The 12,185-nt window shown below is 50.4% G+C and overlaps 1 protein-coding gene across 1 annotated transcript; it reads left to right on the top strand.

Annotated features, from left to right (window-relative positions):
* The first annotated feature begins 362 nt into the window (after window positions 1-362).
* Window positions 363-9,210, top strand: LOC118238340 (protein kinase C zeta type-like). Its single transcript, XM_035440141.1, has 5 exons — window positions 363-433; window positions 4,509-4,630; window positions 5,932-6,021; window positions 8,054-8,104; window positions 9,155-9,210. Exons 1-5 carry the CDS (start codon window positions 363-365, stop codon window positions 9,208-9,210), a joined length of 390 nt encoding a protein of 129 aa, XP_035296032.1.
* The last annotated feature ends 2,975 nt before the right edge of the window (window positions 9,211-12,185 follow it).

The raw sequence follows: 12,185 nt of genomic DNA on the forward strand, positions 1-12,185 counted from the left end.
GGCCGCGCTCCGCCCGACAGGTAGTCCGTCCTGCGCTCTCATCATTGGGCCGCGGCCGTGCGGCCCCCCGAGGATTGGCTCAGGTGGTGGCCCCGAGGAGCTTTCATTGGCCACAGGTACCATCCGCCCCGTGGATTGGCCGTCTACACGGCCAAGTTCCGCCCCTGCCCAAAGTGCCCCCCGCCCCGCGCGCCGCCCAAGTTCCGCGGAGTTGGCGCGGCCGGCGCCGTCGGTCCCGCGCTGCGCGCTCCCTTCCGCGTTCCGCCGTCCGCCCCGCCTGGCAACCCGGCCCTGCGCTGGGGCCGCTAGCCATGTCCCGAGCGTCCTGGACGCGGCGCTGACGGCGGCCGGCGGAGCGCGCCATGCCCAGCAGGACGGACCCCAAGATGGACGGGAGCGGCGGCCGCGTCCGTCTGAAGGCGCACTTCGGCGGGTGAGCGCGCGGTGTTCGACGGTGGGCAAAGCGGGGCGCGCGGCGGCGCGGCGCCACCGGGGCCGTCGGGGGTGCTGCGCGCGAGGGAGGAGGCAGGGAGGGGCGACGCCTGGAGCTGCTGTGGCGCCCTTGAATGTGGCCCGAGGGAAGCCTCGAGGGCGGGGCGCGCTACGGGTCTCGATCTCTCTCTGGGCGCGCGCAGCAGGCCGGTGTGTTGCGCTCCTCGCCATAGTCGCAGTTGGTTAAGGGACATTAAGGACAAACTTATTCTAGAAGTTTTCGTCAGATTGTGGAAACTTCTGGTGCGTTGAAAAAAATGATAACAAAGTTATTTAAATTGGTCTCGGTTTAAATGTATGGAAAAACCTTTGATCCAGGTGAAGGCACCCGCAAGAATGCCTGCAGTTGTGGGAACATAAGGGCACATTTCCGCGGCTTTTGTTTGGGGGACAGGATAACTTTTTGGAGATTTCCAGAAATTATACAGTCCTGCTCTGTCTTTTAGGGACAGGAATGACAGGCGCTTCCCGTCACTGGAGGTGGTTTTGGGAGCTGGCCTCGACACTGAGCCCTGGATTCCACCTTGATTTCCGGGGAATTGGGGGCATGGGGCACTTGACAGTGTTCAGGATGGCTGCCCGGGAGCATTGAGTGATGGGAGCGGAGTGATGGTGTCGGTGTTCTGGTGGCTGGTCCACCCAAGCTCGGCTGAAGAATCCCATGATCTTGTCGCTCTGTTTGTGTAGACAGAAGGCGTGGAGGTCTAAGGCTTTGACTGCTTCCAACGGTGCTGTGTCTCCTGGGACTGGCTTGGGTACTCCCAGGTCAAGGGTCGAGGGTCACTGCTCTTGGGAAGGAGGGAGTGGAGTGGAATGCTGGCCTTGTTGGCTGAACTGGGCTCTCAGCATTCCTGGGAGTTTTACAGAGTGGCTGGACCCAGCCACAGAGACAGAGGTTTGCTTTCCAGTCTCAGGGACTGCCTGGCCCCACAGTTGGTTATGGAAATATTTCAGCCAGTTCCCTCCCACTAAGGCCAACTTCTGATGATCCTGGACTTGGAGGTGGGGATCCTGGTAGAGACAGAGAAAGCAGGATTTCTGGGGGGCTGGCAGCCAGCCCCATCCAGATACCAGGTCTGCATTCTTCCCTGCCTCGGGCCTGGAGTGCCCATGCTAAAAGGCAACGCTTAGCGGTGTTCTCAGGCTTGTGGAGTTCTGTAGGTGAGCACATCAATGCTGAGAGACTGTCTCTTCTGCCTGGAACCCCCAAGCTGAGCAATACTTGTTCAGGGTTGGTCCTTACTAAAGCCGAAGACCTCAGAGTGGGAGCCACCCTTCCCTTAGGGCAGCTTCAGCCAGCACCTTGGGTTCATGGCTCACCTTGGACAGTGTCTCCCTGTCCTGGGCTTGTCAGTCTTGCCCAGTCCTCCCTCCCTTTTCCCCCTGGGGAGCACTTTGGTTACTGGCAGTGTAATTCAACCTGTTGACTCCAGTTTCCTTAGCTGACAAAAGTGGAGCCCCCCCTTCCTCTTCCTTTCCCTACCTCCTCTCTCTCCCTTTCTCCACCCCTTCCTGCCTTCTTCCCTTTCTGCTTACTTTCCACTCCCACTCCCTCTGTAGCCCTTCTCTTTCCATCTTTCCCTGGAAGGGGCTCCTTTCTAGCCTTCCTCCCCACTTGCCCTGAAATCTGCCGACTGGGTCTCTCTAGAGCTTGAGCCCCCTGGGTGGTGAGGTAAGAAATGCAGAGATACTTTCTCAGCTGTGGAAGTTGTGGGTTCTGTCTTGGAAGACACTGCCCTGACTGAGGTGACAGAGCCACAGCTGAGAATCAAAGATAGAGTCCCTAGAACAGTGTCTCCCATTTGCCCTCCTGTTGTCCCTCCGTCCCTTTGAGGCTTCAGATCAGAGTTCTGCCACCAGCGGTCTCCTGTATTTGAGGAGTGTCAGCAACATTGTGTTCTCAGGGGATTCCTGAGATTAGCTGAGGTGCCTGCTTTTCTGAACTTCAGACATCACAGATGGTGGGTCTTCCCTCCTGAGGCTCTCGTTACAAACTTTCGTGTTGGAGGACCTGCTGTGGCCCTTGAAGATGCAAGAGTCAGGGATGGGTGGTCCATCCAGGCTGGTCCTAACTTGTGTGAGACACTCTTGCTATGGCATGAGGAAGGCTTGTCAAAGCGCTGCCTGACTAAGGTGAGATGTGGCCAAGGTGATAGTTCAGCTTCATGTGGTACTCACAGGACTACCTGTCCTCTGGGAACTGAAGGGTGTGGGTGGAGGATGGCTCCAGAACTGGGCCATCCATTTGGGTTCAGGGAGAGGTCCAAGAAAGGGATTTCAGACCTGATTTCCAGAGTTCCCAGTTGTAAGGCTGGCGAATGCTGAGTAGTGAAGGCATGTTACAAGAAGTCTACGGCGCCCGAATAAAGAATTAACAGGTATTTATTTGGGGAGCACTCACACAATGATGGTAAGCAACCACCGTGGTCTTCTGCTCCTGGAAACCATCTCCTGTAGGGTGCTCCGACCACTACCCGAGAGAGAGAGAGAGAGAGAGAGAGAGAGAGAGAGAGAGAGAGAGAGAGAGAGAGAGAGAGAGAGAGCACTCTATCGAGCCCCTCCTTTTCCTTATAAAGGGTCATGTCCACACATTGAAGCCACACCCTAAGGTGTGGCCATTACCTCAAGTCTGTTGGTGGAACAAAAAGCCACTGCACAGTATGTTGGGCAGTGTGGGCACTGTGTCAAGGTGACCCCAGGTGTGTGGGGATGGGGGCTTGGTTTTTGGGGTCTCTCTGTCTCAGTTTTGTTGTCTGCCATGACTCTACAGGCTGTGGTGAGTAGGAGCAGGATCAGTTCCTGTGGCAAGTGGGGGGGGTGGTCTTGGTAGAAGAGGGCAGGGGACACTGGGGACATCTCTCCCTGGTTCTACGGAGTGGATGAGATTCATGAGCCAGGTAGGTCCCTGGAGGCCCTGGCTGGTATGTCGGGGGCTGGATAAGTGCTGGATCCTTGCTACTCTGAATGTTGTCAATGGACAAAGACTTTTGTTTATAGACAGTTGTGTGACCCAGTTTAGATAGCCCAGTGGGGAAGCCAGGGGACCAACAACCCTGGCTGGCATTTCTGTTTCAGGGCTCTTCAGGTTTTCTTTCCTAAGCCTTTTTCTCCATGGATGTGAGACATGAGTTGATTTTTTTTTTTTTTTTTCTGCAGCTTCAATGAGGGTGTGGTTCCTGCTTAGTTTCCATGGAAACTTGTTGCCCTGGCCCTCCTAATAAGGGATGTAGGGGAGCAACACCCCGCACTTAACCATTTTCCTCCTCCAGGGCCTGTCTCTGAGCCATCTCCTACATTTGGGAATGAAAAAGTGGCATTCTGAGATGTGATTTGCCAAGAAATGTTCCTTTCCATTGTTACTGCTACACTAGGTTGGAGGTGGGTCAGGTCCTGCCAGGATGTCCAAGAGCTGCTTTAATTAATTAATTTATTCTCCTCTCATTTTTTTCTGGATAACATGTCCTGGTTTTCATCTTCAAGGTTTTGGGGAAAGGCTTAACTATGGTGTTTTACCTAAATGGAGCTAATGGATTTGTGTCTGCGCCCTGGGGGTTTCTTTTGTGCCCAGTAGGTGTGGTTGCTTGCCCCCTCCCCAGGCCTCCACTAGAGGGCACCTCCTGTCACTTCAAATTGGTTCTCTGTAGAGTCATGGGGGTTGTTTTTTGTTTTTAATTTTTATTTTATTTGCATTGATGTTTTACCTGCGTGTATGTCTGTGTGAGGGTGTCAGAGCTTAGAGTTGCAGACAGGTGTGAGCTGCCATGTGGGTGCTGGGAATTGAACCCAGGTCCTCTGGAAGAGCAGTCAGTGTTTTTAACCGCTGCACCATCTCTCCAGCCCATGGGGATCATTTTTAAAACTGGTTACTGGTTCTGTTTTGTGTTGTGGGGCTGTGATATTGTCTTTTGGGGGGAGGAGTTTCATTTTTCTAATCAGTAACTTGGTTAACTAAAAGCAGTGTTTGGTTGGATTCAGACATGATCCCGGTGACAGATAGCCTGTCCTCTTTGTCCCAGGGACATCCTGATCACCAGCGTGGATGCCACGACAACGTTCAAGGACCTCTGTGAGGAAGTGCGAGACATGTGCGGCCTGCACCAACAACACCCGCTCACCCTCAAGTGGGTGGACAGTGAAGGTAGCCCCAGTCTTGGGATGGTCAGTCTGAGCTCCAGGGCTTTGGCTAGGTAGGCAGCCTCCCCCAAGTAGGCCTGAACTTGTTAGAACCAACAGTTCCTTGGTAGGGTGGCTGCAAATGGGTAAATAGGATCTGAGACAGGGCAGCACTAAAGGCCAGGCAAAAGGGTGTGTCCCTGCTTTGCTGGGGACTCGTCTCAACTGCAGGGGCAGCTTGTGCATCTCCTCCATTGACTCCTTATCCTGGGGTGTCTGCCAGCTGCTTTAGGAAAGACTTGCTCTTCAATTCCCTAGAAGAACCACGAGGCTTCTGTTTCCTACCTCTGGATTCTTCTCTCTCCTCCCCTTCTTTCTCATCTCTCTTGGGTTCTCACTTCCTTCTCTCCCTCCTCATCTCCCTCTCTCCTCTTCCTCCTGGCTGTGCCTCCTCCACTCTCTTGCTTTCTCTGTGTCTCTCTATCCTCATCTCCATTTCCTTCCTTCCTGCTCTTTCTTTTCCACATCCCAACTACAGCTGTCAGTCAGAGGCACTGTGGAGTAGCAGGGTGCGTGGCTTCTCCCGTTTCAGTAGAACTCCTCGGGGCTGGTTGTGTGCATCTCTGCAGCCATCAAGCCCAGATGGCAAAGACCTCTTCTTTCTTTCTTTCTTTCTTTCTTTCTTTCTTTCTTTCTTTCTTTCTTTTTTTTTTCTCGAGACAGGGTTTCTCTGTGTAGCTTTGGAGCCTATCCTGGCACTTGCTCTGTAGACCAGGCTGGCCTCGAACTCACAGAGATCCGCCTGCCTCTGCCTCCTGAGTGCTGGGTTTAAAGGCGTGCGCCACCAATGCCCGGCAAAGACCTCTTCTTTTACCTAAACTGCCTAGGAGGATGTTCTAGGTCTTTCTTGTTGCTAAGATTTTTATTTATTTAGTATGTGTACAGTGTTGTGCCTGCATGTACACCTGCACACCAGAAGAGGGCACCAGATCTCATTACAGGTGGTTGTGAGTCACACATAGGTGCTGGGAATTGAACTCAGGACCTCTGGAAGAACAGCCATCTCTCCAACCCTCCTAGCAAGCTCTTAAAGCTCCCAAGGCTGTGAGCGAACATGACCTCCTCCTGGGACACTCAGGGTCCCTTGAGGGAAAATTAACTCACTGGTTTGGATGGCTGTTCTGGAATCTCCCACCCCCGCTCCCTGCTGATCATGAACAATGAGATTTGGCCCACCCAGACTTGTGTCTGAAGTGCGGAGTAGCTCAGACCTCTTTGCCTTCATACTCCTGTGCCTCATTGGTGCCTCTCGCCTCCACCCCCTAGGTGACCCTTGTACTGTGTCCTCACAGATGGAGCTGGAGGAGGCCTTCCGCCTGGCCTGTCAGGGCAGGGATGAGGTGCTCATCATCCATGGTAAGTGAAAGATCTGGGTCAGACTCCTCGTCTGTCCACTTGGGTCTGTAGAGATAAAGGGTCTGTCTTAGATTGCTTCCTGCTGCTGTGGTAAACACCGTAACCAAAGCTACTTGGGGAGGAAAGGGTTTATTTTGCTTACACATCCTGATCATGGTCCCATCATTGAGAGAAGCCAGGGCAGGAACCTGGAGGCGGGAGATGAAGCAGACATACCTACCCCGGGGTGGTACTACTCACCACCAACTGGGTCCTCTGGCATCCGTCAAGAAAGTGTCCCACAGACTTACCCTAAGGGCCAGGCCGATGGAGGCATTTTCTTAGCTGAAGTTCCCTTTTCCCGAATAACCCTGGCTTGTGTCAAGTGTACAGAACTAACCAGATCATAGCCTGAGGGCCTCTCCTCAACTGTGGGAATATTGTCTGACAACCTAAGGATTGGGAAGCCGCATGGAGCCTGTCAGTGTAAAACTTTCTGATGTTCTTATGTGCTTTTAAAAGTAAATTTATGGGATTGAAGAGAAGGCTCAGGGGTTGAGAATACTTGCTGTTCTTGCAGAGGACCTGGGTTCTGTTCCCAGCACCCACATGGTGGCTAGCAACTGTCTGTAACTCCAGTTCCAGGGGGAATCCAACACCTCTTCTGACTTACGCAGTCTCCCACGTGCATGTGGTACACCCATATTGAGTCAGACACACACATACACATAAAAATAAATTTACTCCAGCCGTGTCTACAAGAGCTAGTTCTAGGACAGCCTCCAAGCCACAGAGAAACCCTGTCTTGAAAAACCAAAATAAATAAATAAACAAATTTACTTAATTAGAAATGTATCATTTCACTTGTTTATTGTGTGCATGCATGGGTATACACGGGTACCACAATCCATGTGTGGAGGTCAGAGGACAGCTTATGTGAGTTGGTTCTTTTCTTCGTGACTTGGGTCCCAGGGATTGAACTCAGTTCCTCGGGCTTGATGGTAGGCACCTTTACATACTGAGCCATCATGCTGATACAAAATCTTAAGTTCGGCTGGGCCTCGTGGCATGGGCTTGTTGAGAAATGGAGGAAGAGAGACTGAGAAAGCTCAAGACAAACTTGTGCTATGGAGTTAGTGAATGCCAGCTTGGGCAGCTTCACAAGACTTTGTTTCAAAATAAGAAGTGAAAAGGGCCTACGGCGCAGTGGAAGAGAGCCTTCCTAGCATTCTCAAGACCCCAGGTATAATTCCTAATGCTGCTTTTTAAAAGTTGGTTTTCAAGATAATTGCTGTCCTTTCTTGTGCCTGTGTAGCACAGATTCTAATTGATGTTAATAATAAAAACCCAGAGACAAATATTGGGGTTAAAGCTGAAGATCAGAGAAGCAAAGCAGCCAACCACTAGAGAGTTCTCACACTTCTACCAGTGCTTAGACCAAAGGGGCAATCTTGTCCTCAGACTGCATCTCCAGTCTGCATCTGTCTCCACCAAACCTCAGACTGCACTGAGCTCTTGTCTCTTCCCCCAATACGTTCCTCTCTAGTACTAGGGTTAAAGGCATGGGGTCCTAAGTGCTGACCTTCGTGTTAGCTCTGTTTCTCGTTTAGACTGGATCAATTTTGTGTAGCTCAGGGTGGCCTTGAACTAACAGAGATTCGTCTGCCCAATTGCCAGGATTAAAGGTGTGCACCATCACTGCCTGGCCTCTATGGCTAACTAGTGTGGCTTGCTTTGCATTCTGATCTTCAGGCAAGCTGTATTTGTTAGATCCTAAACAAAATATCACGACATGCCTGGGCTACTTTACTAACGAGAACTGCTAATTTTCCTTTGATAGCTTTGCTCTCCAAAAGCATTTTCCCTGGAACCCTACGAAGGGGTTTGTCACGGGGGTGTTCTTGGGCTTCAAGGGTCCACTGTAGAATGTCTTCCAAGAGTGATCCTCACAGGGACTGGGAGAGCATTTTGACTCGGGGAAGGACTTCCTCAGAGAGGCGGTGTTAATGGCACGCTGATCACTAACTTTATCATTTTCTTTCTTTCCATCCAGTTTTCCCAAGCATCCCAGAACAGCCAGGCATGCCTTGTCCTGGAGAAGACAGTGAGTGTTTGATTTTTTTTAAATTTATTTTTATTTTACTCTATGTATATGGATGTTTGCCTGTATGTGTGTTTATGCACCACAAAACCAATGTGCCTGCATTGATCAGAAGAGGGCATCAGGTCCCCTGAAACTGGAATTATAGTTATCAGCCACCATGCGGGGTGCTGGGAACCAAACCCAGGTTCTTTGCAAGAGCAGCCAGTGCTCTTAACCACTGAGCCATCCCTCCCGCCTGAGTGCTCCATTTTAAAGTTTCCTTTTAACACGCGCCACGTGCTACATTGGGGCAGTGGGTGGGTGCCCTGTGTGAAGCAGGGCCTTGAGACCCAGAGTCATTTACCCTGGTGAGGAGTATAACCATGACTTCAGGAGCTCTTTTTATTTTGGCTGGCTCCCCCATTATTTCTGTGGGTGTGATGTGGCTGACTGGTGCTTTGTCGGCAGTTGGGGGAGGTGAGGGTAGGAGGTGTGGCCAGCTTGATTGTTAGCTGGCATAGCAGAAGGTCCACAAAGTGACCTGATTTGTCCCAGAAGGAAAATGCCCAGGCCAGAACACCTGGGTACTGCACCTGTGTGTCTGTCTGTATTGCACCTGTGTGTCTGTACTCCTGTATCTGCCCCGTGCAGGCCCTCTTGTCCTTCTCCTGTCTTGTGTCCATCTGTTCATTTTTTCCCTTTTGATCTGTTGGTCAGAGATGAGGGAAGCAGGTCCCAGGACTTCTGGCATACCTGGTCGGTGAAGGAGAGAAGTACCTGGAGTTACACAACCCAGCGTGATTAGAGGAGGCAGGTGCTTAGCCCTGCGTTTTGCCTCCAGTGGGGTGGGGAACCAGCCCAGGCCACAGGGTAGAAAGCCAAGGGAGAGTATCAGTCAGGTGTGTATTCGTGTGTATGAGGGTGTTGCCTAAAAAGGCCTTTGACATACTGGGCAGTGTGACAAACTATGACACGGAACTCTCCAGCCCAAGTCCCAGGTAGCCTGTGCAGAGACTCCTTAGGACAGGTGGTCAGCATGCTGTGTTTCGAGCAGTACTTCTGGTGTTCCAGGACCCTCCCTCTGGGGAGCCGTGCCCACGGAGGGACAGGCGTTTGTGTCTTTATGAGTATGTAAAACAATAAAATAAGGCAGGGCTGGCAAGATGGCTCAGTTCTTGCCTGACGACCTGAGTTCAATCCCTGGAATCCATGTAAAAGCAGGAGGAGACAGCTAGTTCTTCAGAGTTATCCTCTGACCTCCAAACACACATGTACCCGTACTCACATATATCATACTCACATATATTCACACTATGGCACACATGTACCTGTTCTCACACACATCATACAGACGTCATACACCACACTATAGCACACATGTACCTGTTCTCACACACATCATACAGACATCATACACCACACTGTGGCACACATGTACCTGTTCTCACACACATCATACAGACGTCATACACCACACTATAGCACACATGTACCTGTTCTCACACACATCATACAGACATCATACACCACACTGTGGCACACATGTACCTGTTCTCACACACATCATACATACATATACATCACACTATAGCACACATGTACCTGTTCTCACACACATCATACAGACATCATACACCACACTGTGGCACACATGTACCTGTACTCACACACATCATACACACATGTACATCACACTGTGGCACACATGAACCTGTTCTCACACACATCATACACACATGTACACCACACTGTGGCACACATGTACCTGTTCTCACACACATCATACGTACATATACATCACACTATAGCACACATGTACCTGTTCTCACACACATCATACACACATGTACATCACACTATGGCACACATGTACCTGTTCTCACACACATTACACATACATATACATCACACTATGGCACACATGTACCTGTTCTCACACACATCATACATACATATACATCACACTATAGCACACATGTACCTGTTCTCACACACATCATACACACATGTACATCACACTATAGCACACATGTACCTGTTCTCACACACATCATACACACATGTACATCACACTATGGCACACATGTACCTGTATTCACACACATCATACACATATACACCACACTGTGGCACACATGTACATCACACTCTGTCCTGCACATTTCATTCCTTGACTCACAGTACTGTCAGCAGGTGGTGTCTGTCTGTCACCTGGATGACCTTTTGGCTGTGGCAACAGATTATGTTCATACATGTCAGGAGAGTCTCCAGGTGGCCCCTGTGACCAGAGGGCAAGAGGATAGCCCAGATGTTTGTGCTTCTGTCTCAGCCCTGCCCCAGGGTGCAGGTCTGGTGGTTTCCTGTTTGTGTGTGGATGCCGTAGGGAAGGTGCCTTGAGTTGGTGGGACATTGCCATACATTAGTGTCACTGGGTGTCTAAGAGCCTGGGGTCTCTGTTGAAGAGTAGAAGTCGGGTGTGACAATGTGGGTCCATATCGCCCCGTGAGCATGCAGAAAATGTGGCTAAGCCTTAAGACTGACCTGGTCACATGAGTAGATCCTTGAGATGCTTGCGGGGGTGGCTCAGCCTCCAGTAGACACTCAGTTTGGTCAGAACATTCCATAGCACCTTTGCGGAGGTCGTGAACTGAGTACCACACAAGATCAAGGGGTGATTGACAAGTCAGGGTCTCTCTGTCTCTCTCTCTCTGTCTCTCTATCTCTCTCTCTCTGTGTCTGTCTCTGTCTCTCTGTCTCTCTCTCTGTCTCTGTCTCTCTATCTCTCTCTGTCTCTCTGTCTCTCTATCTCTCTCTCTCTGTCTCTCTCTGTCTCTCTATCTCTCTCTGTCTTTCTCTGTCTCTATCTCTCTGTCTCTGTCTCTCTGTCTCTCTCTCTGTCTCTCTGTCTCTCTCTGTCTCTCTGTCTCTCTGTCTCTCTCTGTCTCTCTGTCTCTCTATCTCTCTCTCTGTCTCTCTCTCTGTCTCTCTGTCTCTCTGTCTCTCTCTCTGTCTCTCTGTCTCTCTCTCTGTCTCTCTGTCTCTCTCTCTTATGGGTGACCCTGGCCTGGCTGGCTGGTGCTCTGGGGTACCAGCAAAGGCTTTTCTCTCCCTAAGTGTGTGAAACAGTGGGATCCTGACACAGGGCTCCCAGTCTGCATGATGGTGTTGTTTTCTCCAGCATGTCACACTTCCCACTCAATGCTTGTACCTGTCTTTGACACGGGAAACGCCTGTTCCTATCACCCAAGGGAATTGTTTGACTTTGCTGCCTGCAAGAACATTTGTATTTGTAGTTTTGCTGAAGGTCACGAGGAGGTTCAGCCTGGTGGGATGTCAATGACAAGGGTGAACGTCATTAGGACAGTGTGACATGAATGGACAGACACATGGACAGATGGTAGCCGGAGGCGGGTACAAGTTTGAAAACTTTGCAGGACCTGGTTGACGTGGAACAAAGCACTGTCTAACTGATAGTGCCACACTGGCCAGTTGTAGCAGGCTTTTTGGACCAACAGCCCCCAAATTGTGACGTAGAGACTTACTATTAATTATGAAAGCTCAGCCTTATCTTAAGCTTGTTTCCAACTAGCTCTTAGAACTTAAAGTAACCCATTTCTATTAATCTGCGTGCTGTCAGGTGGCTCATGGCTTTTACCTCTCCTCTGCATGTCCTGCTTCCTCTGCATCTGGCTTCTGCCTTTCTTCTTCCCAGAGCTCTCTGTCCAGAAGTCCCGCCTATACCTCCTGCCTAGCTGTGGGCCATTTAGCTTCTTACTAAACCAGTCACAGTGACACATCTTCACACAGTGTAAAGGGATATTCCACAACATTTCCACCTTTTTGTCTAAATAAAAAGATGGGTTTTAACTCTAACACAGTAAAACTATATATAATAAGAATAGTTATCAGCACTCAGGAGGCAGAGGCAGGCGGGTCTTTGTGAGTTTGAGACCAGCATGGTCTACAAGAGCAAGTTCCAGGACAGGCTCTAAAGCCACAGAGAAACCCTGTCTTGAAAAAAAAAAATTATCAAGTAAGAATTCAATTTACAATGGCTAGCCCATTTGTACTTGGCAAATGTAGAGAAAATACTCCATTATTT

Source organism: Cricetulus griseus, chromosome 2, assembly GCF_003668045.3.
Source record: "Cricetulus griseus strain 17A/GY chromosome 2, alternate assembly CriGri-PICRH-1.0, whole genome shotgun sequence".
Taxonomy (NCBI): domain Eukaryota; kingdom Metazoa; phylum Chordata; class Mammalia; order Rodentia; family Cricetidae; genus Cricetulus; species Cricetulus griseus.